The sequence below is a fragment of the Babylonia areolata genome, chromosome 14 (genome assembly GCF_041734735.1).
Source record: "Babylonia areolata isolate BAREFJ2019XMU chromosome 14, ASM4173473v1, whole genome shotgun sequence".
NCBI lineage: Eukaryota > Metazoa > Mollusca > Gastropoda > Neogastropoda > Buccinidae > Babylonia > Babylonia areolata.
In genome coordinates, this window is record NC_134889.1 from 9,401,896 (window position 1) to 9,427,866 (window position 25,971).

Below are 25,971 nucleotides of genomic sequence, written 5' to 3' on the forward strand. Positions count from 1 at the left end.
CATAGACACACTTTGTTTACACAAGTGAGTCAAAAAACCAACACACACACACACACACATCTATACATGTGTCTTGTGATCAGTATTGTGCAGTGCACAGAGGCAAGTCAGTCTTCAGCAGAGGCTGAAGGTCAACTGGCTGGCTAGGACATTGTTGATTTATGTGGGTTGGAATGTATGGAAGTTTATTTATGTGTTGGTGCTATGCACTCTGTCTGTCTGTCTTGGTCTCTCTCTCATACATGTATACATGAATGCAGTACTGAAGCATATATTCATACAAAAAGGGTACATTTTTTTCCCTGACAGAAAAAAATACCACTGAACAACTATATTGAGAATTTGTCACACACGTCTTTTAGTTATTTATCAGATTTATGCACTAAAGGAAAATAAAAATTGGATTGTCAAAGATGTCAGACTGTGGACTGCTGTTTGTTTTGTGGAAAGGAACAATAAGATTGTCAAAGAAATCGTTCCTTGTGCATTGCTGGCACCAAGACCGGCAGACAAACCCAGTTGTGGCCCTTTAGTGTGTGTGGGGGGGATTTGGGATGTGAAGTAGTAATGCCACTCGAATGGTGCAGACAACAGGGCACCAAGACTGGCAGACAAACCCAGTTGTGGCCCTTTAGTGTGTATGGGGGATTTGGGATGTGGAGTAGTAATGCCACTCGAATGGTGCAGACAACAGGGCACCAAGACTGGCAGACAAACCCAGTTGTGACCCTTTAGTGTGTGGGGGGGATTTGGGATGAGGAGTAGTAATGCCACTCGAATGGTGCAGACAACAGGGCACCAAGACTGGCAGACAAACCCAGTTGTGGCCCTTTAGTGTGTGGGGGGGATTTGGGATGTGGAGTAGTAATGCCACTCGAATGGTGCAGACAACAGGGCACCAAGACTGGCAGACAAACCCAGTTGTGGCCCTTTAGTGTGTGGGGGGGATTTGGGATGTGGAGTAGTAATGCCACTCGAATGGTGCAGACAACAGGGCACCAAGACTGGCAGACAAACCCAGTTGTGGCCCTTTAGTGTGTATGGGGGATTTGGGATGAGGAGTAGTAATGCCACTCGAATGGTGCAGACAACAGGGCACCAAGACTGGCAGACAAACCCAGTTGTGGCCCTTTAGTGTGTATGGGGGATTTGGGATGAGGAGTAGTAATGCCACTCGAATGGTGCAGACAACGGGGCAGCAAGAAACAAAAGGCACAAAACCCACAACAGAACAAAATACCACAGAATTTGTGGGACTGAAGAAAAAGAACGAGGGAGGAGGACTGGAAACAGACCTCTGTTCATGGCATGACCCTACCCTCTATAATCATCCTGGGTGGCTGGTTCTGCCTGACGGGGCAACAAAACCACCCCACCCTGGACATGAACAACAAACGTATGATTTTCAGCTCATGTTTGGTCATGATGAAACGTCTGCCGACCGTGTCTTGATGGTGCAACTAACCTGTCTACTAGTACAAGACATCTGCTGATTGACTGCTGGAATCTGCATGATATATATCAAGCATAGGCATTATTTTTACAGCTAGCTCCATGAAGACCTTGTTCTGTGATACGTGTTCTTCCAGACACTGTTTTCCAGTTGTTGAAGGAAATGATATATATTTTACATTTGATTAAAGTCATTTGGATGAGATGATAAACCGAGGTCCCGTGTGCAGCATGCATTTAGTGCAAGTAAAAGAACCCTTGGCAACAAAAGGGTTGTTCATGGCAAAATTCTGTAGAAAAATTCACTTTGATAGGAAAAACAAATAAAACTGCACGCAGAAAAAAATACAAAAAATGGGTGGTGCTGTAGTGTAGCGACACACTCTTCCTGGGGAGAGCAGCCCGAATTTCACACAGAGAAATCTGTTGTGATAAAAAGAAATACAAATGCAAATACAAATTATACAAATACAAATACAACAAATAAATGGACTGAATGAGACTTGGTGAATTTGTATTGATCAGGTTATATTAAGGTTAAAAGATAAAAATGAAAAGGTCCCATAGTTGTTTTTACTGACACTGGGGAAGTGAATTCATATCCACTGTGTTCAGGGCTCAGTACAGGAAGGCGGGGCCCAGTCCTCTTGTTCCGCTGTGTTAACTCACTCAGTACGGCCAGTCCTCTCTTCTCCTCTACACATACCCCTCGGATTTCCTGTGGGTGTCTGAATGACCCAACCTTTAGCTTCCGTCGTCAGAATTGTGGTATTCTTTGTCAACATTCACCTCGTCAGTATAAGAGCCTTCCGCTTGCAATATTTTGATGATGGTAATTGGGGTGAAACGCTGTTAACGTCGTCTTTTTTGCCGTTCGTATGGAGAGAGTTAACCTTCCCAAACCAAAGACAGGTACCCGTTCACACCTGGGTGGAGCGAGGAAAAGTGGAGTAAAGTGACTTTACCTGTTACCGGTAAACACTGGATCCGAAGACCAAAGCCTGTTTCTGATTCAGTCATGGGGCCTCCCTGTTTTAATGATAATTGGCCTCATACAGTTATTTTGGTTTCTCTTTGTATGGACCTTTTGAGGTTGGCTGGGCTATCTATAAGTGACATGATATGTTGATGATGTGCATACATACACATACAGCAGCTTGTTGCTCAACAATTGGCTCGTATCAGAGATTTACGTAAGCTTCCAGTTGGGCCAGCAGCAAAGTGAGAGCTGTATGATCAGTGGTTTCTCCACTGCAAGGGAAATTCATTCACAGGTACACAAATACATACCATGCATGCTCTGAAGGCTTGGGTTATGCTGCTGTCAGGCATCTGCCTAGCAGATGTGGTGTAGCATGTATGGATTGTCCAAACACAGTGGTGTCTCCTTGAGGAATTGAAACTGAAACTGATCATAATCGGCCATGACTGACTTTGATTTAGTATTGGTATACAATTGGCCTTTAAACATGACTATCAGTTACTATTATACACTTGGCCTTTTAACATGACCAACAGTTAGTATTATACAATTGGCCTTTTAACATGACCAACAATTGGTATTATACAGTTGGCATTTTAACATGACTGACTATCAATTAGTATTATACAACTGGCCTTTTAACATGACCAACAATTAGTATTATACAGTTGGCCTTTTAACATGACTATCAATAAGTATTATACAACTGGCCTTTTAACATGACTATCAATTATTATTATACAATTGGCCTTTTATTCACGTTTTTTGGTTTATCTTCGCATGGTCCTTTAGAGGTCAGCTGGGCTATAGGTAAAATGCTTTGATATGTTGATGATGTACATACCTGTGTACACGTATGTGATGTATGTTTCATATGTGATGTATGTTTCAGCGGACGGGAACGACTGCTACACCAGACCCTGTCAGAATGGAGGGACGTGTGTGGACATGTTCCAGGACTATCGCTGCGAGTGTCCGCGTAACTTCAACGGCACCAACTGCGAAAATGATTTGGCCAGTGAGTGTATTGCCTCAGTCTTCTGTTCTCTCTGCTTTGTTCGTCCTTTTATATTATTGATTGAGTTATTTCACAATCCTTTTGTGTTTGTCCTTTTATATGATTGATTGAGTTATTTCACAATCCTGTTTTGTTCGTCCTTTTAAATAATTGATTGAGTTATTTCACAATCCTTTTTGTTCGTCCTTTTAAATAATTGATTGAGTTATTTCACAATTCTGTTTTGTTCGTCCTTTTAAATAATTGATTGAGTTATTTCACAATCCTTTTTGTTCGTCCTTTTGTATGATTGATTGAGTTATTTCACAGTTCTGTTTTGTTCGTCCTTTTAAATAATTGAGTTATTTCACAATCCTTTTTGTTCGTCCTTTTGTATGATTGATTGAGTTATTTCACAATCCTTTTTGTTCGTCCTTTTGTATGATTGATTGAGTTATTTCACAATCCTTTTTTGTTCATCCTTTTATATTTGATTGTTTCATAAGGGGTAAGAACGCTTGGACTGATTATGCTGTGTGGTCACGCTTGGATAATTCCTTTATTCTTAGTGATTCAAAAATTAAGTCTGTAGCTGTATATTCACTCAGTTGTTGAGACATTGTATGTGCGTGGAACAGCGCAGGAGAAGATAAAGACCGATTTTGTGAAGGCTGCTGTCAGTGAATGATCAGTTTCATGCCTCCTTGTGGAAGGGAGGGAGGTGGCAGGATGGTTAAGATGCTTGTCTGCTGTGTCTGTGAGTGGGAGGGTCTGGGTTCGAATGCTGGTCTGACGGGTGCAGCAGCAGCCGAGTGGTTAAAGCGTTGGACTGTCAGTCTGAGGGCCCCGGGTTCGAATCACGGTGACGGCACCTGGTGGGTAAAGGGTGAAGATTTTTCCGATCTCCCAGGTCAACATATGTGCAGACCTGAACCCCCTTCGTGTGTATATGCAAGCAGAAGATCAAATACGCAAGTTAAAGATCCTGTAATCCATGTCAGCGTTTGGTGGGTTATGGAAACAAGAACATGCCAAGCATGCACACCCCCGAAAACGGAGTATGGCTGCCTACATGGCGGGGTAAAAACGGTCATACACGTAAAAGCCCGCTCGTGTGCATACGAGTGAACGCAGAAGAAGAAGAAGAATGCCAGTCTCTCCCTTGATTGATCTGTGACTGTGTGTGCACGGACCCACTGATGCCTTGGTTGACTTTGGAATGTTTTTGGTCAGGCAGTGTTTTTAGAATGTGAAGATATATATAGAGAGTTATTATCATTATATCATTATGATTTATTATATATATATATAGTTAATGTAAATTATTGTTCATTTCATATTCAGTATATGATTATATGTAGAAAGGGAGTTGGAAGACAAGAAATGTAGAACATTACTGTACATTCAAGATGCTTTCTTTCTTTTTTTTTCTTTTTTTTCTTAATTTTTTTTTTTTTTTTTTTTTTTTTTTACATTGTGGTATGTTTTTCCTCTTGGCAAAATTCTTCACACACACACACACACACACACACTCAAACACACACACACACACACACACACATATTCACACACCTTCACCCCTCATTCTGAGCCCTCCACTCATCCACATCACCACACCCACACCAAACACTATATATATCTGACTAAAGTATCAACACCTGTTAAAAAAAAACAACAACAGCAAAAAAACAATGTAATTGGTGCTGAAAAAATGCATGGAGCAAAATCGTTTGATTAGGCACTACATGAATAAATATTATTTTTATTATCACTGTTGGTGTTGTTTTAGTTGTTAGTATTGCAGTTTTTGTTGTAGTTATTGTTGTTGGTGTTGTTATTGTTGTTGTTTTAGTTGTACTTATCAGTTTTGATTATTATTATAATTAGTAGTAGTAGCAGTGTGATGATGATTATTATAATTGTTGTTGTCGTTTTAGTTATTATTAGTTTTAATTCTTAGTGTTATGATTATTTTTCATTACCAATATCATCATCGTTATTACGATGAAAAGACGTTGAACAAAAAGGAGTGAAGGGGAAGGGAAGTGACTGATGTCCACAAGACAGAGGGCGTGGTTACAGGGCAGTACGGCTGCCAGGTGGAGCCCTGTGAGAACAACGGGACCTGCATGCCGCTCTCTGGTGTCTCCCCCGGTGCCTTGCCCTATCGCTGCACCTGCAGAGAAGGTCCGTCGCATGTGGTGCTGGTGGTTTGGTTCTTCTTCTTCTTCTTCTTCCAAAGTAGATTTAGCCAGGCTTCCAGTGTACAGAAGTTTTATGTATGGTGTCATGCACTTTGTCTGTCTGTCTCTCTGTCTCTGTCTCTCTCTCTCTTCCTTAGTCAAGACTGTCGCTGGTCTGCAGAATCAATTAAATATCTTGCATCAAATTGCCACATCTCTTCAGTTGAAGGTTAATATGAAAAAAAGTAATATTGTTGTATCTCGAAAGGGTGGATTCTTTGGTGCGAGGGGAAAATGGCTTTATAGTAGTGTTACAATGCCTGTGGTAAATGTGTACAAGTGTTTAGGGATATTTTTTACTATGCGTTTAAGCTTTGTTTCAGTTTGCAAAGATCTCACTTGTAGGGCAAAAAATGCGTTGTTGTGTATAATGAGAAGACTGTATTTATTAAATGATATTTCCATGAAACTGTTTCTGAAAATGTTTGATTTTCAAGTGCAGCGAATTGGTTCAGAGTTGTGGGGTTTAAACAATGCTGTGTTTCATTGTGAATCTGTGCATCTGTTTGCTTTGAAGAAGTTTTCGGGTCATGATATGCGCACCCCTTATGACCTTGTATATCTGTGAAACTAATAGATAGCCAACAGTTGTAAATTCTGCTGTTCAGTGCATACAATATTGGCTTAGATTAGTACAAATAGATGAAATTAGAATACTGTTGAAGACTTACAAAATGCTGTTTGATTTGGATTCTAGAGGAAAGAAGAATTGGGTAACTGATGTACGCATTTGTCTGTGTGAAAATGGTTTTGGTGAAGTGTGGTTCAGTCAAGGTGTGGGTAGCATAAATGATTTTGTTGAAAATTTTTGTCAACGTTTAGTTGATTGTAGATGGCAGGCATGGAATGAGCATGTTCAAAACAGCAATAGATTTAGTATGTATATAACTTTTTGCGGACTACATGATAAAAAACCTTATCTGACGTTTAACAGGGACAGATATTTGAGAAAATTAACCGCAAGATATGGGTTGGGTGTGTCGAGTTTGGCTGCACATCGTTACAGATATAGGAAGTCTGATGTTAATGAAATGATTTGCCCATTATGGCCAGGAAGAGAAAAAAGACCAAGTGCATTTTGTTTTGATTTTCTCAGCTCTTAAAGGGTTAAGAGAAAGATGTATTCCAGCTAGATATTTCTGACAGCCTTGTATATTAAAGTTGTGCTTATTGATGTCGTTCAGAAGGCAAAATGATACATGGAATTTGTCCATTTTCCTGTACAAAGCATTTAAATTTAGAGAAATTGCAACCTCGTAATGTGTTTTGCAAATGTATCTGTGTTTCATGTGATTTTTGGTTTTCTTGTGTTTGTTCAAACAAATGCAACGCAACAAATATTGTTTGTGTACCCCATCATAGGGGCTATGGCCTGATGAATAAATCATCCGTATCCATATCTCATCCGTATCCATATCTCTTCCTTAGTCCCCTCCTCCCCCCTGCCCCTCAACTGCCCCCTCTTCAGTTCTTCCCCTGCCATTGATTTTCAGAAATGATGATTTCTAAGTAATGATGATAATCATGATGATAGACATAATAGTTATGATAATGATATCATTTATTTTCAGTCTAATATCATCTTAGATGAACAGGCTATAAATGAATAAACAACATCTATCTGTCTGAGACTATAAATAGATAAACAACATCTGTCTGTCTGTCTGTCTGTCTGTCTCTCATGCATACATGTATGCAGTACTGAAGCATATGCAGACAAAATGGGTACCATTTTTGACTGACTTGTGTAAACAAAATGAGTCTATTTTATAACCCGGTGTTCAGTTGTCTGTGTGTGTGTTTGTGGTGTGTGTGTGTGTCTGTCTGTCTGTCTGTATGTATGTATGTCTGTGTGTCTATTGTAAACTTTAACATTGCCATTTTCTCTGGAAATATTACTCTTAAAAAAAGCATGCTTAAATCTTAATTTTTGAACGTCATTCATGGATCTGCAATAGTGCAGTGAGACAATTTCTTCCCACGTGAACATGCCGGGTTTGAACCTGCGCTCAGGCATTTTTTCTTTCTTTTTTTCTTAACCCAATCATAACAAATGCATAACACATTTTAACGATTAAATTTATTTAATTAAAAATTTTTTTTTTTTTAAAGTGTATCTATATCACAAGTGAGTCTTGAAGGCCTTGCCTCTCTTGTTTTCTTTAACATTTTTGTTGTTGTTGTTGTATGTTGTTGTTGTCAGTTGCAAAAAGCCTCAGGTTGAAATTCTTTGCATTGGTGGTGATTCAGATGCAAGGCTGAGAAGAGAGGGCTTGTAAAACATGTTGCACTGGCTCAGAAAAAAAGAAGAAAAATCTCTCTCTCACACACACACGCACGCGCGCGCACACACACACACACACACACACACACACACACACATTTTTTTTTCTCAATGTGAGGGACAGTGTGAATGGCTTGAAGGTAAAGTTTGTTGCATTTCATCAACTGGTAGGACCTGTGTATGTGTGTGTATGCATGTTTGTGCATGTGTGTGTGAACTTGCAAGTGTCTTTGTGTGTGTGTGTGTGTGTGTGTGTTCACAATGGGTTGTGTGAACGAGTTTAGTATTTTCATAGTATTTGGAAGTGTGAACATGTCCGCGTGTGTGCATGCTGATGTGTGAATGTTTTTGGGCCGGAGGAAAAAGTACAGGCCTTCTATACTGTTGGAAAGAGACAGATGGTTATGCTGACGTATGTGTGGGGCATGTTTATATATATATATATATATATATATATATATATAGCCACTGTTATTCAGTGCTTTGGGATTCTCACAGTGATTATTAGAGCACATAACAAAATGTTCACCATGATCGTCATTATCACTGATATTGTAACAGTGACCATGATCATGATATAAACTGTGGGCTGTATATGCTGACTGATCACCATCCTTAACACGCCACCCCACATCATTTTCCCTTTGTGACGCTAGTGCGTGCTCACAGAAGCAACGGAATGAGGAACCTCTGTCTTCACCTTCACTTTCAGTTCTGTTTTCTTTTGGTATCGTCATGCAAACCAACCAGTCTGATTCAGTTACTCTTTACTCCTGCTGGGGCAGTTTTATGCTTGTGTGGGTGTATGTGTGAATGTGTGTCTTCATGTTTTACATTTATTCGCTTATTTATCACCATTGTTGTCTTATTTATTTATTTATTTATTTATTTTTTAATCATTTTATTAGTATTACTATTATTATTACTACAACCTTTTTCTATAAATTATTATTTATTTATTTATGTAAGCTTATCTATTATTTGTTCCCCCGTTTTTTGTTGTTGTTTTTTCCTCAAGGCCTGACTAAGCGCGTTGGGTTACGCTGCTGGTCAGGCATCTGCTTGGCAGATGTGGTGTAGCGTATATGGTTTTGTCCGAACGCAGTGACGCCTCCTTGAGCGACTGAAACTGAAACTGAAACTGGGGCAGTTTACGTCATAACCTGCAGACAGAGCTTTCCGTTCAGAAAGAAACCAAGAGAACTGATTATTTTTCTGTTGCTTGAAAATGACGTGGTCTGGAGCAATGAGATAACTTGGTTTTGATGGGGATGAAGTGGGATTGTGGAAACCCCGTTGTGTTGATGAAAACGACAGAACGAATGAAGCGTAACGCTATTTCCCTCATTATTGTTATGATGATGATGATGATTGTTATTATTATTATTATTATTATCATCATCATCATTCTTCTTTTTCTTTGTCTTCTTTTTCTTCTTCTTATTTATTTATTTTTTGTTGTTATTTGTATTATTATAAGAAGTATTATTAGTATTATTTCTATCATCATCATCTACATCATCACCATCATCATTATCATCATCGTCATCTTCTGCTTTTATTTCTTCTTCAACTGCTGCTTCTTCTTCTTCACTTTCTTATCCTTCTTTTCCTTTTCCTTCTTCTCATCTTTGTCCTTCTTCTCCTCCTTGTCTTTCTCCTTTTCCTTCTTCTCCTCGTGCTTTTTCTCCTCCTTTTCCTTCTCTTTTTCCTCCTAGTCCTTCTCCTCCTTGTCCTCCTCCTTGTCTTTCTGATTCTCCTTCACCTTGTCCTTCTTGCCCTTGTCTAATTTTCCTTCTGCTTGTCCTACACTTTTTTGTTCTTCTCCTCCTTGTTCTCCTTTTTGTTCTTCTCCTCCTTGTTCTCCTTTTTGCTCTTCTCCCCCTTGTTCTCCTTTTTGTTATTCTCCTAATTCTCCTTTTTGCTCTTCTCCTCCTTATTCTCCTTTTTGCTCTCCTCCTTGTTCTCCTTTTTGCTCTTCTCCTCCTTATTCTCCTTTTTGGCTCTCCTCGTTCTCCTTTTTGCTCTTCTCCTCCTTGTTCTCCATTTTGCTCTCCTCCTTCTTCTCCTTTTTGTTCTTCTCCTCCTTATTCTCCTTTTTGCTCTCCTCCTTGTTCTCCTTTTTGCTCTTCTCCTCCTTGTTCTCCATTTTGCTCTCCTTCTTCTCCTTTTTGTTCTTCTCCTCCTTGTTCTCCTTTTTGCTCTTCTCCTCCTTGTTCTCCTTTTTGCTCTTCTCCTCCTTGTTCTCCTTTTTGTTCTTCTCCTTATTCTCCTTTTTGCTCTTCTCCTCGTTCTCCTTTTTGCTCTCCTTGTTCTCCTTTTTGTTCTTCTCCTCCTTGTTCTCCTTTTTGCTCTCCTCCTTGTTCTCCTTTTTGTTCTTCTCCTCCTTGTTCTCCTTTTTGCTCTCCTCCTTGTTCTCCTTTTTGTTCTTCTCTTTGTTCTTCTCCTTTCTGCTCTGCTCCCCCTTCCTCTCCTCTCCTTCCTCTTCCCCCCCCTGGTGTTGTTCAGAAGGTAACTGACAGTCCACTTCACACAAGTTGACAGACGGAGGGTTGGCGTGCTGCAGGTTTCACGGGGGTGAACTGTGAGACGCTGCTGAACCAGTGTGAGATGGTCCCTAACCCCTGCGGCCAGGGTGCCTGCACCAACACCATCAATTCCTACACCTGCAACTGCACCGGAACAGGTGTGTGTGTGTGTGTGTGTGTGCGTGTGTGTGTGTGCGTGTGTGTGCGCATTTGTCTTAAGACTTGATTTGCTTGTGTCCTCCAGCAACAAAAACTGTAGTCTACTCTGGCGCTCTACTCTTACTCTTCTGTAGAAAACTCCACTTTGATAGGAAAACAAATACAAGTGCAGGCAGAAAATAATATTTTTAAAATGGGTGGCGCTCTCAGTGTAGCGACACGCTCTCCCTGGGGAGAGCAGGCCGAATTTCACACATAGAAATCTGTTGTGACAAAAAAGAGTAATAGAATGTGCATTGCAATACAGTACAATACAAATTACAATACAATGCAATGCAGTGCAATACAATCAATACAATATACATGGCAATACAGTACAATACAAATTACAATACAATGCAATGCAGTGCAATACAATCAATACAATATACATGGCAATACAGTACAATACAAATTACAATACAATGCAGTGCAGTGCAATACAATCAATACAATATACATGGCAATACAGTACAATACAAATTACAATACAATGCAATGCAGTGCAATACAATCAATACAATATACATGGCAATACAGTACAATACAAATTACAATACAATGCAGTGCAGTGCAATACAATCAATACAATATACATGGCAATACAGTACAATACAAATTACAATACAATGCAATGCAGTGCAATACAATCAATACAATATACATGGCAATACAGTACAATACAAATTACAATACAATGCAATGCAGTGCAATACAATCAATACAATACAATACAATCAATACAATACAATCAATACAGTACAATACAATACAATCAATACAATCCAATCAATACAATACAATCAATACAATACAATACAATACAATACAAAGCTCTGAACTGATTACTAATGGTTACAACTCAGAATACAAAAGGAACAAGTTGGAATTCAAAAGGACTGTGAACTTTCCTGACAATTGTTATAATCCATAACTCAAAACGTTCTCACTAGAAGATTCACTTGTGCAATCAAGGTATGATTGCCCCATTCAGGTAGTAGGTCCCTTGGCCAAATCTGAATAAAACATCACAGAATCACAATCTGGCACCAGAACAGATAACTTGGGGTTGCCCGGGGAACGGGCATCTCTTTGTGGAGTGGTGGCCCGGTGGTGATCTGTTGGCCTTGGAAGCCGGATCAAATCCCACTTTGGTCAGTATTTCCTCCCTATTCATTAGACCTTGAGTGGTTGTCTGAACAGTAGTCCTTCGAATGAGACAATAAACCGAAGTCCCGTGTGCAGCATGTGAAAGAGTACAATAAATACAGTACAAAACAATACAATAAAATGCTACACAATAATATGCAATACAATACTATGCAGTGCATTGCAATGCATTGCAATACAGTGCAGTACGGTACAGTCCAATCCAATCCAATACAATACAATACAATACAATGCAGCACCTGGAAATTCTATGCCAGAAATTGCCTTTTTTATTAATTCATTTCTGTATAAAGACACATAGTTTAGTAAAGAGGCTCATGGATCCCCGCCTGTAAACTTTCCAGTTAAGCAGTGATCAGTCACTCCTACCCATATGCTGGCATTCTTACAGGAAAAGGTCATCAGTGATCATTTTATTCTTTAATTTTCTTCTTCTTCTTTGTTCATGGGCTACAACTCCCACATTCACTCGTATGCACACAAGTGGGCTTTTACGTGAATGACTGTTTTTACCTCGCCATGTAGGCAGCCATACTCTGTTTTCGGGGGTGTTCTTTAAATTTGATGTTTCTGTTGTTGTTTGCGGTCCAGGTTATCGAGGGCAGAACTGCAGCGAGGACATCGATGAGTGCTCAGAGGACAGCCTCTGTGGGATCGGGCAGTGTGTCAACGGCCTGGGGTATTACAGATGTCAGTGCCCTCCTGGCTTTGATGATCTGAACATGTGTCAGGTTGGTGGGCTGCTTTTTAGGAGAGTGGGGTGGGAGTGGGTGGGTATGTGTGTGTGGTCTGTGTGTGTGGTCTCACATTGAGAAAAAAAACCCAGTGTGTGTGTGTGTGTGTGAGAGTGCATGTGTGTAGCTTAGGTGGGCTACACACACTGTCTTGCACGCTTACACGCATGCATGCACACACACAGGTTCGAATCACGGCTCAGCCGCCAATATTTTCTCCCCCTCCACTAGACCTTCAGTGGTGGTCTGGACGCTAGTCATTCAGATGAGACGATAAACCAAGGTTCCATGTGCAACATGCATTTAGGGCATGTAAAAGAACCCATGGCAACAAGAGGGTTGTTCCTGGCAAAATTCTGTAGAAAAATCCATTTTGATAGGAAAAACAAATAAAGCTGCACGCAGGGAAAAAAAAAAAAGGGGTGGTGCGCACCTGTAGTGTAGTAATGCGCTCTCCCTGGGGAGAGCAGCCCGAATTTCACACAGAGAAGTCTGTTGTGATAAAAAGAAATATAATTACAAATGCAAAAAATACATACACACTATCGCTCTCTCTCTCTCTCTCTCTCTCTCTAAATCAAGGACATAAACTTCTCAGTGAATAGCAAGTATGTCTCCAATGCCCATGGCCTTCAGTGTTCTTGGTACAGTGTGCACCACTTTACAATTCAGCTGTTGCTTTTTTACTGTTTTTTTTTTTTTTTTTTTTTTTTTGTTACCCCATTTTATGTAGCTAGCTGTGTGTCCATGGAGAGGGGTGGTACATGCAGGATACTGCAGTGTTTTTATTTCCCCCCTGTGTGTGGATGTAGGACCTTAGGTCCGCTGTTTTATCTTTAGTGTGTGCACATGTAACAGGATTTGAATTTAGCGGGTGTCCAGGTGCAAATGCTACGAAAAGTTGGCTCGGACACGCAGATTTTCTGTCGAGAGTGCCCAGTTGGCTCTCCCAAAATTGATAGAGGTGAAAGAAAATCAAGAAAGCAAGCTGAAACGCGGTCGTTCGAAACATAAAGTGTCGTCTGCTGCAGCTCGCTTCGCGAAGCAGCATCTTCGCTCGTGTGTGATCGGATGTTGACGTTCATGGCATGTTAACGACGAACGATGTTTCCCATCTTCCGTGTTAAAAGAAAGGCTCCCAAAACAGAGATGAAACCTCAGGATGACAAAAAAGAATAAACAGCAGGAGTACGAATCAAAGCGCCAGTGCGTGTACAATGAAGCCTGGCAGAAAGACTTTCCTTGGCACATTTTATTTCATGTTATTATGCTGGCACCCAAAACCACAATTGGGCACTCAAATATATTGTCCAGAGTCCCCAACTGGCACTCAAAAAAGAGAGTTAAATTCGAAACCTGTGTGACTTGATCTACTGCGGAGGAAGGTGGCAGAATGGTTAAGACGCTTATCTGCCAATACAGGGAGTTCATGAGGGTCTGGTGTTCGAATCTTTCTCCCAAATTTTACTGGAAAATCAAACTGAGCATCTAGTCTTTCAGATGAGATGATAAACTTAGGTCCTGTATGCAGCACACACCTGGAGCACTGAAAAAGAACCCATGGCAATAAGAGTATTGTCCTCTGGCAAAATTTTCTAGAAGAAATTCACTCTGTGGTAGGTACACAAATATATATGCATGCACTCAAGGCCTGACTGAGCGTGTTGAGTTATGTTGCTGGTCAGGCATCTGCCTAACAGATGTGGTGCAGCATATATGGATTTGCCCGAATGCAGTGACGCTTCCTTGAGAAACTGAAACTGGAACTATTAACAGGCAAGTGACGTCCACTTAGGGCATGCTCTGTTTGCCTGTTCTGAAAAAAGTGCAGTATGGTTCGCCTTTCTCTTCAGCTTGATGCTCTTCACTTTCCAAGCTAGGTTTTGGTTGAAGTTTTCAGGTGTGAAGACCCTGCAGATCGGAGTAGATAGCCTTGATTTATCAGTCTCCAAAGACATAACTCTGAGGTGAAAGTCAACCTTTGAACTGAACAATGCCACTAGCCAGTTGTTTCATGCAGAAATCATCTTCCAGGTGAAGCCAAGTACAAAAGCCTCTGTGTGTGTGTGTGTGTGTTTATAAACATTTAAATACATATAAACACTCAAAGGATGTTATATTTCATTTTTCTGGTTACTTTTCTGCATTCTGGTTACTCTGTATGTGCCTCAAAAGAGAAATACAGCATTTTGTTTTGCTTACGCTTACTAAGGAATACACTTGAAATAAGAATATTTTTGTTCATTTTACACTGGTATAAATACTGTTTTGCTAATGATAAGATAAAGTAGATAGTAGCATATGTGTGTGTGTTCCGACCACGTCAAAGAAGATCAAGACTTTTCGTTAAGTGCATGTTGTAGACATTTATACACCCTTCATTCACCACTGCACTAAAGTCCTGCCAGTACTTCTGAGTTACTGGACAAAACCAAAACATACGGTCAATCCATCTTTGACAGCATTACAAAAATTACACATGTTACTGTCTAATAATCCCATTTCTTTCCAAATTTTATTTGTCCCAATACACCTGTAAATAATACTCATTTGAAACCATTTCATTTTTGCATCATCAAGCATTTATTTTCCTTGAAAGTTACACAGGGACGGGATAGGAATGTGTGGGTAATGAAGCGGATACAGGCAGTCAGGCAGAACGGATGAGGAATAAAACCACTCATACATTGCAGACATTTCATTTATGTATATCATTTCCCTGTTAAGTGTTCTCCTCATATTTACTTATTTGTTCACTTTGATGCAGGTATAGGTTTGCAGAAAGAAAAAAAAAAGGGAAAAAAAAGAGATGTGCAGTGAAATAACCCAGCAGGTATTTCATTTATAACATCCATACATGCTGTGCATAGATGTGAATGATTTGTGTGGAAGCATTTTCATTTGTTTGTGCACAAGATTCAGGGCTACGTAAACACTTTGATAACATTACTATTATTCCTGACATGCTCTTGGCAGGACATAGACGAATGCGTGTCATCGCCGTGTCAAAATGGCGGGACGTGTACGCAAGGCATCGACAACTACACGTGTAGCTGTGTGCCGGGCTATGAGGGCGTCAACTGCCAGATTGACATTGATGACTGTGCCAATGTCACGTGTACTGGGTCAAACACACGCTGTGATGACGGTGTGTTTTCTTACCGCTGTGTCTGTCTGGATGGATACGGTGAGTGGTGGTGTGTAGTGTGTGTGTGGGTTTGTGTTGGGGGAGAGACGGGGGGGGAGGGGGGGCCGGGGGGGGGGGGAGTGGTGGTGTGTAGTGTGTGTGTGGGTTTGTGTTGGGGGAGAGACAGGGGGGAGGGGGGGTGGGGCTTGGGGGGGAGGGGGAGTGTTGTCTTACCGCTGTGTCTGTCTGGATGGATACGGTGAGTGGCGGTGTGTAGTGTGTATGTGGGTTTGTGTTGGGGGAGAGTGGGGGGGGGGGGTGGCTTGGGGGGGAGGGGGAGTGTTGTCTTACCACTGTGTCTGTCTGGATGGATACGGTGAGTGGCGGTGTGTAGTGTGTATGTGGGTTTGTGTTGGGGGAGAGTGGGCGGGGGGGGGTGGCTTGGGGGTGAGGGGGAGTGTTGTCTTACCACTGTGTCTGGATGGATACGGTGAGTGTAGTGTGTATGTGGGTTTGTGTTGGGGGAGAGTGGGGGGGGGGGTTGGGGTGAGGGGGAGTGTTGTCTTACCACTGTGTCTGTCTGGATGGATACGGTGAGTGGCGGTGTGTAGTGTGTGTGGGTGTTTGTGTTAGGGGGGTGGGGTGGGGGTTATGGGTGTGTGGATGGTGTGTTGCCTCATTTCTGTGTCTGTCTGAATGGGTATGGGGAGTGGTGGTTTGTAGCGTGTGTGTGAGGGTTTGTGTTGGGGGGAAGGGGGTGGTGGTGGTGTGTTGTCTCATTTCTGTGTCTGGATGGATACAGTGAGTGGTGGTGTGTAGTGTGTGTGGGTGTGAGGGTCTGTGTCTGTTGGGTGTGTGGGGTGGTATTGGTGGTGTGGACGGTGTGTTGTCTCATCACTGTGTCTGGATGGATACGGTGAGTGGTGGTGTGTAGTGTGTAGTGTGTGGGTGTGGTTGTGAGGGTTTGTGTCTGTGGGGATGTGTTTTGACAAGGACCAGAGCAACAGAATTGAGATGCACAAGAAATGAGAACTAGAGGACAGTGACCAAATCAGGAGGTGAACTCTTTATTTATTTATTTTATTTTACTATTACAATTATTATTATAATTTTATTTTAGTTTATTTTATTAATTTTTTTGTCAAACAGAGAACAGGACAGGGGAGTGTGTGGACATTGACGAGTGTGAATCGAACCCCTGCAAGAACAACGCCACCTGTCTCAACCTGGTCAACAACTACCGCTGCGACTGTCGGCCGGGCTTTGAGGGTCGTGACTGTCAGGTCGACATCGACGACTGTGCCGGGCAGCCTTGCCAGAACAACGGAACGTGAGTGTCAACGCCGGCTTGGGTTTGGGTGTGTGTAGAGTTGTTAGGGCGTGGAGTTGGTGGGTGTCTTTGGTGGTTGTGGTTTTGTGTGCTGCTACAGCCCCTGTGTTAACTTAACTCACTCGGGACAAGTTTTCTCCCTTGCTTTTCCCCACAGACGGCCCATTTGTAAGGGTTTGGAAAAGAATCACAAAAAATACAAAATACTGTGTAAGAAAATGAAACTTTCAGAACTGGTTTATTATGTGTTGAGCTATTACATATATATAAAAAAAAATCAAATTTCTCATCTTATTTTTACAGTTTTGCCATATGTAGAAAATACTGCCAATTTTTCACCCCGAATCACCATACCCATGCTCGCTTTCTGCATTAAATTCGCTTTCTTCTTCGTCATCATCCACCTCTTCAATGTCCGACCCTTCAGTTTGTAGCATTTCAAGTACTTCGGCAACCCTAAAACATTGCCGTCACTGCCTTGTTCGCTTCACAACATTCTGAGAAGAGGCCGCTTTGCTAACGGGCTGGCACGCGAGCAGACGACCGGTCAGTGACTTTGTCAGCGTGTGTGCGAGACAGGCCACACATCCCAGACTAACCAATCATACTGTTCGATTGTGGAGTGACCCAGAATAGCGCACCTTGCTTGGCTAATCACAAAATCACGTGTACAGCGCATAATGGAATTTTACTTTTGGAGAATGCTATTCCATTCCTTCGTCCGAAACCGAATACGTTTTGTGTAGGAATGCGTGAGCATTCCTTTGTCCGGAAAGAGTTAAGCGGGCGTTTTTTTTGTGTACGGTCGTTTTTACCCCACTGTGTGGGCAGCCATACATTTTTTTAGGGTTGTACATACTGGGTATGTTCTTATTTCCATAACCCACTGAACGTGGCTTATGGGATGTTTTACTTGTGTATTTGATTCTCTGCATTTGTGTAGACACAGAGAGAGGTTTAGACACATCTGTCAACCTGGGAGATTCGAAAAAATCTCCACCATTAGCTGTTTTAACACAGGAAGTGCAGTGACCTGGATTTGAACCAAGAACCCTCAAATTGAAAATCCAGTGCTTTAACCAGTCAGCTGTTGTGCCCATCATGTAACAGTTCTGAAGTCACGTGCACAAGCAGGCACGTACCCATTCATGCACACATGCGTACACACAAACACACATGCACCAACCCACACACGCACACACACAGACAGACAGAGAATCAGACACACAGACAAACACGCACACATTCACACACACACACACACACACACACACTCACACACACACACACACACACACACACACACACACACACACACACACACACACACACACACACACACACACACACACACAGATTCACACACACACAAACACACACACACACACACACACACACACACACACATTCACTTCAAAAGACATCAAACTACAGACTGAACAGACAGATGAGCGCGATGTGTTGGCTGCAGGTGTGTGGATCAGGTCAATGGCTTTACCTGTGACTGTGCACCTGGCTACACCAACACCACCTGCGGGACAGACATTGATGACTGTGTCGATCACCAGTGTCGCAACGGTGCCACCTGCCAAGATCAGGTTAGCAGCATTGTCGTTTGTTTGGTGGTTGTTTTTTTTTAACAATATATTTTATTCAGTTACTTGTATACAGAATAGAAACACATTTAATTGACAATAGAAAACAAACAGTAATAATGGCAAGTACAATAAAACAAATAAGTAGTAAAAGATAAAACACAGTATGACTGCCAGTGCTGTTGGATTTAAAACTGGTCACAGCATCTAATGGATGTGCATGTCACCTGATGTGCAAGTTATGTTGGAGAATATCAGCTTACATATTGTCATAGACATGTACATTATTGTCTTTGTTATGGGTTTTTTTTTCCAAAGCATTTAAGCATATGCAAGAAAAAAACAAATGAATAAATAACCAAATAAATGAATAAACAAACACATACAGATTACAGGTCACAGGGTAATCCATTCAGCAGAGGCAGTGTAAGTCTTCAGTAGACACACAAAAGCAACAATGTTTGCAGCAGCAGGTACGTATTGATAATAATTAGTATTTATATAGGCGCTGAATCTTGTGCAGAGACAAATCAAAGCGCTTTCACACCAGTCCTTCACACACATGCATAATTCAAGACTGAAAAAAACTGAAAAACAATGAAGGGCAGGGAAGGGAGGCTATCGTGGGAAGAGGTGGGTTTTAAGGCCAGACTTGAAAGAGCTGAGTGGGAACTCATTCCAAATGCAAGGTCCAGAAACAGAGAAAGAGCGGGGGCTTTAAGGTGGAATAAAAGATAGTTTGTTTTTTTAAACAGAGTGTGGGGGTTTACTAGTGGTTTTTGTTGTTGTTGGTTGGTTGTCTCTCTCTGTACTCTGTGCAGCCTTGTTCACTCTCTCTGTCTCTCTCTCTTTCAGTACTCTGTGCAGCCTTGTTCACTCTCTCTCTCTTTCAGTACTCTGTGCAGCCTTGTTCATTCATGTGGTTTTTCATGGGCTGTGTATAACCTGTATATTTGGTGTCATATACTGTACCATGTCAAACTGATGCAAACTATATATAAACCTGTATAATTTGTGTTGTTTTATGGAGGTACCGCTAGCAACAACTAACATGATTAGGACAGATTGGATGAGTTGAGACATGGGTGTAAATAGGGGTGGGGACTTGGGATGGTGATGGCATTGAAGTGGTGCAGATGATGGGGCAGCCCCTCCACACACCCTCACCCCCCTGGAAAAAAGTTAGGTTTATGAATGCTGTATTGATGCATATGCGTATGTGTGTATTTGTATTTCTTTTTATCACAACAGATTTCTCTGTGTGAAATTCGGGCTGCTCTCCCCAGGGAGAGCATGTCGCTGCACTACAGCACCACCCATTTTTTTGTATTTTTGCGTAAGTGCAGTTTTATTTGTTTTTCCTATCGAAGTGGATTTTTCTACAGAATTTTGTTAGGAACAACCCTTTTGTTGCCGTGGGTTCTTTTACGTGCGCTAAGTGCATGTTGCACATGGGACCTTGGTTTATCATCTCATCCGAATGACTAGTGTCCAGACCACCACTCAAGGTCTAGTGGAGGGGGAGAAAATATCGGCGGCTGAGCCGTGATTTGAACCAGCACGCTCAGATTCTCTCGCTTCCTAGGCGGATGCATTACCTCTAGGCCATCACTCCACATATGTATTTAATGTATCTATGTATATCTCTGTATATATTTCAATGTCTGTACCTTGCTGCTGTGTGACAGGTAAACGGCTACCGGTGTGTGTGTGCCATCGGATGGACAGGGGAGCGGTGTAACGATGACATCGACGACTGCGCCAGCAACCCTTGTCGGAACAACGCTACCTGCAACGACTTTGTGGCCGCGTATAACTGCACCTGTCTGTCAGGCTTCACAGGTGAATTGCCCTGTCTGTACTCTGTGCAGCCTTGTTCACTATCTCTGTCTCTCTCTCTCTGTACTCTGTGCAGCCTTGTTCACTCTCTCTCTCTCTCTCTCTGTACTCTGTGCAGCCTTGTTCACTCTCTCTGTCTCTCTCTCTCTGTACTCTGTGCAGCCTTGTTCACTCTCTGTCTCTCTCTGTGTACTCTGTGCAGCCTTGTTCACTCTCTGTCTCTCTCTGTGTACTCTGTGCAGCCTTGTTCACTCTCTCTGTCTCTCTCTCTCTGTACTCTGTGCAGCCTTGTTCACTATCTCTGTCTCTCTCTCTCTGTACTCTGTGCAGCCTTGTTCACTCTCTCTGTCTCTCTCTCTCTGTACTCTGTGCAGCCTTGTTCACTCTCTCTGTCTCTCTCTCTGTACTCTGTGCAGCCTTGTTCACTCTCTCTGTCTCTCTCTGTACTCTGTGCAGCCTTGTTCACTCTCTCTGTCTCTCTCTCTCTCTGTACTCTGTGCAGCCTTGTTCACTCTCTCTGTCTCTCTCTCTCTGTACTCTGTGCAGCCTTGTTCACTCTCTCTGTCTCTCTCTCTCTGTACTCTGTGCAGCCTTGTTCACTCTCTCTGTCTCTCTCTCTCTGTACTCTGTGCAGCCTTGTTCACTCTCTGTTCACTCTCTCTGTCTCTCTCTGTACTCTGTGCAGCCTTGTTCACTGTCTCTGTCTCTCTCTCTGTACTTTGTGCACCCTTGTTCACTCTCTGTCTCTCTCTCTGTACTCTGTGCACCCTTGTTCACTCTCTGTCTCTCTCTCTGTACTGTGTGCAGCCTTGTTCACTGTCTCTGTCTCTCTCTCTCTCTGTACTCTGTGCAGCCTTGTTCACTCTCTCTCTCTCTCTGTACTCTGTGCAGCCTTGTTCACTCTCTGTCTCTCTCTCACTCTCTCAGTACTCTGTGCATCCTTGTTCACTCTCTCTCTCTCTGTACTCTGTGCAGCCTTGTTCACTCTCTCTGTCTCTCTCTCTCTGTTCTCTGTGCAGCCTTGTTCACTCTCTCTCTCTCTCTCTGTTCTCTGTGCAGCAATGTTCACTCTCTCTCTCTGTTCTCTGTGCAGCAATGTTCACTCTCTCTCTCTCTCTCTCTGTTCTCTGTGCAGCCTTGTTCACTCTCTCTCTCTCTCTGTTCTCTGTGCAGCCTTGTTCACTCTCTCTGTCTCTCTCTGTTCTCTGTGCAGCCTTGTTCACTCTCTCTCTCTGTTCTCTGTGCAGCCTTGTTCACTCTCTCTGTCTCTCTCTCTCTGTTCTCTGTGCAGCCTTGTTCACTCTCTCTGTCTCTCTCTGTTCTCTGTGCAGCCTTGTTCACTCTCTCTCTGTGTTCTCTGTGCAGCAATGTTCACTCTCTCTGTCTCTCTCTCTCTGTTCTCTGTGCAGCCTTGTTCACTCTCTCTCTCTCTCTCTCTCTGTGTTCTCTGTGCAGCCTTGTTCACTCTCTCTGTCTCTCTCTGTTCTCTGTGCAGCCTTGTTCACTCTCTCTGTCTCTCTCTGTTCTCTGTGCAGCAATGTTCACTCTCTCTGTCTCTCTCTCTCTGTTCTCTGTGCAGCCTTGTTCACTCTCTCTCTGTCTCTCTCTCTGTGTTCTCTGTGCAGCCTTGTTCACTCTCTCTCTCTCTCTCTGTTCTCTGTGCAGCCTTGTTCACTCTCTCTCTCTGTTCTCTGTGCAGCCTTGTTCACTCTCTCTGTCTCTCTTTCCTTCTTCCCAGTCCTTGTGTCAGATTTTTCTCTTCTTCATCGTTCGTAGGCTGCAACTCCCACGTTCACTCGTATGTACACGAGTTGGTTTTTATGTGTATGACTGTTTTTACCCCACCATGTAGGCAACCATGCTCCATTGTCGGGCGTGTGCATGCTGGATATGTTCTTGTTTCCATAACCCCCCAAACGCTGACATAGATTACAGGATCTTTGATATGCTTATTTGATCTTCTGCTATCGTATACACACGAAGGACGTTGAGACACAAGCATGTCTGCACATACGTTGACCTGGGAGATTGGAAAAATCTCCACCCTGTACCCACCAGGCGCTGTTACCGAGGTTCAAACCCGGGGCCCTCAGATTGAAAGTCCAACGCTTTAACCACACGACTGTTGTGCCCGTCATTTGGGATTCGAACCTGTGAACACTTGCTTCCTAGTTGGGTGCATTACCTCTGGGCCACTGTTCCACCACAAACTGATGGGTCATGGCAAGCATTGGATTTATCACTGATGATTCATTGCACAGAGATGCCAGCTGTTATGATTTTGCCGTATTTTGCCAAAGTCAGAATTGTTCTGAGGAGTTCATTTTCCACTGGATAGCATGGTCGCATGCTTTCCTGTCATAGCATTATGAAGACGCTCTAGACCAATCAATCACGAAGACGCTCTAGACCTATCAATCACCAAGCCAGGGCAGTCACTACTGGCCTTGGTCTCACATGATGATGCTCAGCTATTCGTGTGTGTGTTCACATTGAAACAGCATTGAGTGGACCAGTCAGCGTAATTGTAGCAGTTACACCATGTTGCAGGTAGGCCCAAGTGTTTGTATGCCTTGTAGATAAAATTTACATTTGCTGGTGTGGCTCAGAGTCCGAGCGTTCCAACCAGATTCAAAATATTCCTACCAAATTTCCTGATTGTTCCTAAAAAAAAACACTTGACAGACGTTGGCATCTCTGATTGCATGTTCCACTGTTTGGAATTGCAGGCTTCAATTGCCAGACCAACATCAACGACTGCAGCCCTGACCCGTGTCAAAACGGCGCGACATGCGAGGACGGTGTCGTGGACTACACGTGTCATTGTCTGTCGGCCTGGATGGGGAAGAACTGCAGCGAGCCCTTTGACGCCTGCTCCTTCCTGCCCTGCCGGAACAACGCCACCTGCAGTACGACCGTACCGCAGCGGGAGTACACCTGCACCTGTTTGCCCGGATTCAACGGCACTGACTGCGAAAACAATATTGATGACTGTGTGGGGAACACCTGCCAGCCTTTCGAGGACTGTAATGATGGCATCGGTACCTACACCTGTGCTTGTCCTGTTGGTGAGTGTGATGGGCTGGTTTATGGGTGGTCTTGTTGTGTGTGTGTGTGTGTACATGGTTATGCATGTGTGTTTGCGATTGTGTGTGTGTGTGTGTGTGTGTGTAAAAGTGCAAATGAGTAAGTGTGTGTGTGCGTGAGTATGTATTGTGTTTGTGTGGTGTGTTTCGTGTGTGTGTGTGTGTGTGAAAGTGCAAGTGAGTGTGTAAGTGTGTGTGTGTTTGTATGTGTGTGTTTGTGTGTGTGTGTGTGTGTGTGTGTGTGTGTGTGTGTGAAAGTGCAAGTGAGTGTGTAAGCGTGTGTGTGTTTGTATGTGTGTGTTTGTGTGTGTGTGTGTGAGTGAGTGAGTGTATAAGAGTGTGATTGAGTGTGTGTCTGTGTGTGTGTAAGTGCGAGTGTGCGCATGTGTGTGTGCCACAGATTTGGGGACATTTTTCTTTTCTTTATTTCAGTGATGAATGACGATGATGATGGGGGGTGATGACTAACGATGCCGCTGTGGGTATTGTTTTTACCTTCAGCAAGGTACGTGGGCCGTACCTGTGGAGACCTGTAGTGTGTTGTGGTGTGTGTTTCAGGTATGGCAGGCGAGCGCTGCGAGACTGAGATCAACGAGTGCGAGTCCAACCCGTGTCAGCACGACGGCAGGTGCAACAACCACATGGGCTTCTACAACTGCACCTGTCTCAGCCCCTACCCCAACTCTCGCAACTACCCCACCGGGTACACAGGTGGGTCATGCCTCTGTGTGTGTGTGGTGTGTGTGGGGGAGGGGTGTGGGTGGGGGGGTGGAGGAGAGTAAGGGGGTGGGTAGGGTGGGGTAGAGGGGTGGTTGGATGGTGTGGTGTGTTTTGAGGGGTGGAGAAGGGGTTTGTGGAGGTGGGTGGTACAGTGTGGGAGTGGGATGGGTGGGTGGTGTGGTGTGTGTGTTGGTGGTGTGTGTGGTGAGGGTGGTGTGATGTGTGTGGGGGAGGTGTGGTGTGTGTGTTGGTGGTGTGGTGTGTGTTGGTGGTGTGATGTGTGTGTTGGTGTTGGGTGTGTAGGTGGTGTTGGTGTGTTATGTGTGTGTGGGTGGTGTGATGTGTTATGTGTGTGAGATGTGTGGTGTGTTATGATGGTGGTGTGTTACATATGTGACGTGTGTGTTGTGAGTATGGATGGTGTGAGGTGTGTGTGATGTGAGTATGGATGGTGTGACGTGTGTGTGATGTGAGTATGGATGGTGTGAGGTGTGTGTGATGTGAGTATGGATGGTGTGACGTCTGTGTGATGTGAGTATGGATGGTGTGAGGTGTGTGTGTTGTGAGTATGGATGGTGTGAGGTGTGTGTGATGTGAGTATGGATGGTGTGACATCTGTGTGATGTGTGTGTGGGGTGGGTGGGTAGCTTGGGTGATGTGTGTGTGTGATTTTTGTGTGGAGGTGGATGGTGTAATGTGTGTGTGTAGATTGTGTGTCATGCATGTGTGTGTGTGTGTGTGGGTGGGTGGTGCACTGTGTATGTCAGATGTGTATGTGGTGGAGGGATGTTGACACGTGTGTGTTTGTGTGTGTTATTTCAGGCTATAACTGCGACAAAGACATTGACGAGTGTGCGTATGATCCTCCGATCTGCCAGAACGGAGGGACGTGCACCAACCATGACGGTTCCTACCAGTGTAACTGCATTGGACAGACCCCGTCAGGGGAAATCTACACAGGTGTGGTCCTCTGTGCCTTTCATCGATGAACTGTTGTGCTGTACTGTATTGTAGGAGGAAGGTGGCAGAATGGTTAAGACACTCGCCTAACAAAACAAGAGTCCGTGAGGATCTGGGTTCAAATCCCGCCCTCGTTCTTTTTCTCCCAAGTTTGACTGGAAAGTTGAACTGAATGTCTAGTTGTTCCGATGAGACGATAAACCGAGGTCCCATGTGCAGCATGCGCTTGGCGCACTGAAAAAGAATCCATGCCAATGAACATGAAGTATTGTTTTTGTATTTGTAGTTCTTTTTATCACAACAGATTTCTCTGTGTGAAATTCAGGCTGCTCTCCCCAGGGCGAGTGCGTCGCTACACTACAGCGCCACCCTTTTTTTTTTTTTTTCCTGCATGCAGTTTTATTTGTTTTTCCTATCGATGTGGATTTTTCTACAGAATTTTGCCAGGAACAACCCTTTTGTTGCCGTGGGTTCTTTTACGTGCGCTAAGTGCATGCTGCACACGGGACCTCGGTTTATCGCCTCATCCGAATGACTAGCGTCCAGACCACCACTCAAGGTCTAGTGGAGGGGGAGAAAATATCGGCGGCTGAACCGTGATTCGAACCAGCGCGCTCAGATTCTCTCGCTTCCTAGGCGGACGCGTTACCTCTAGGCCATCACTCCACTGTCCTCTTGCAAAGTTCTGTAGGAAAAAATCCACTGTGATAGGCACACAAGGCCTGA

At 43.3% G+C, this 25,971-nt stretch overlaps 1 protein-coding gene across 1 annotated transcript in view; it reads left to right on the top strand.

Moving 5' to 3' along the window:
• The window catches only part of LOC143289429 (uncharacterized), a 159,706-nt gene that overhangs the window by 60,579 nt on the left and 73,156 nt on the right, over positions 1-25,971 (top strand). Inside the window, exons 3-13 of the mRNA XM_076598393.1 lie at positions 3,327-3,452; positions 5,514-5,618; positions 10,525-10,644; positions 12,446-12,585; positions 15,565-15,775; positions 16,865-17,045; positions 18,517-18,643; positions 20,329-20,482; positions 23,209-23,547; positions 24,124-24,276; positions 25,108-25,245. Coding sequence (XP_076454508.1) covers positions 3,327-3,452; positions 5,514-5,618; positions 10,525-10,644; positions 12,446-12,585; positions 15,565-15,775; positions 16,865-17,045; positions 18,517-18,643; positions 20,329-20,482; positions 23,209-23,547; positions 24,124-24,276; positions 25,108-25,245 — 1,794 coding nt within the window. The remainder of the gene's footprint in view (positions 1-3,326; positions 3,453-5,513; positions 5,619-10,524; positions 10,645-12,445; positions 12,586-15,564; positions 15,776-16,864; positions 17,046-18,516; positions 18,644-20,328; positions 20,483-23,208; positions 23,548-24,123; positions 24,277-25,107; positions 25,246-25,971) is intronic.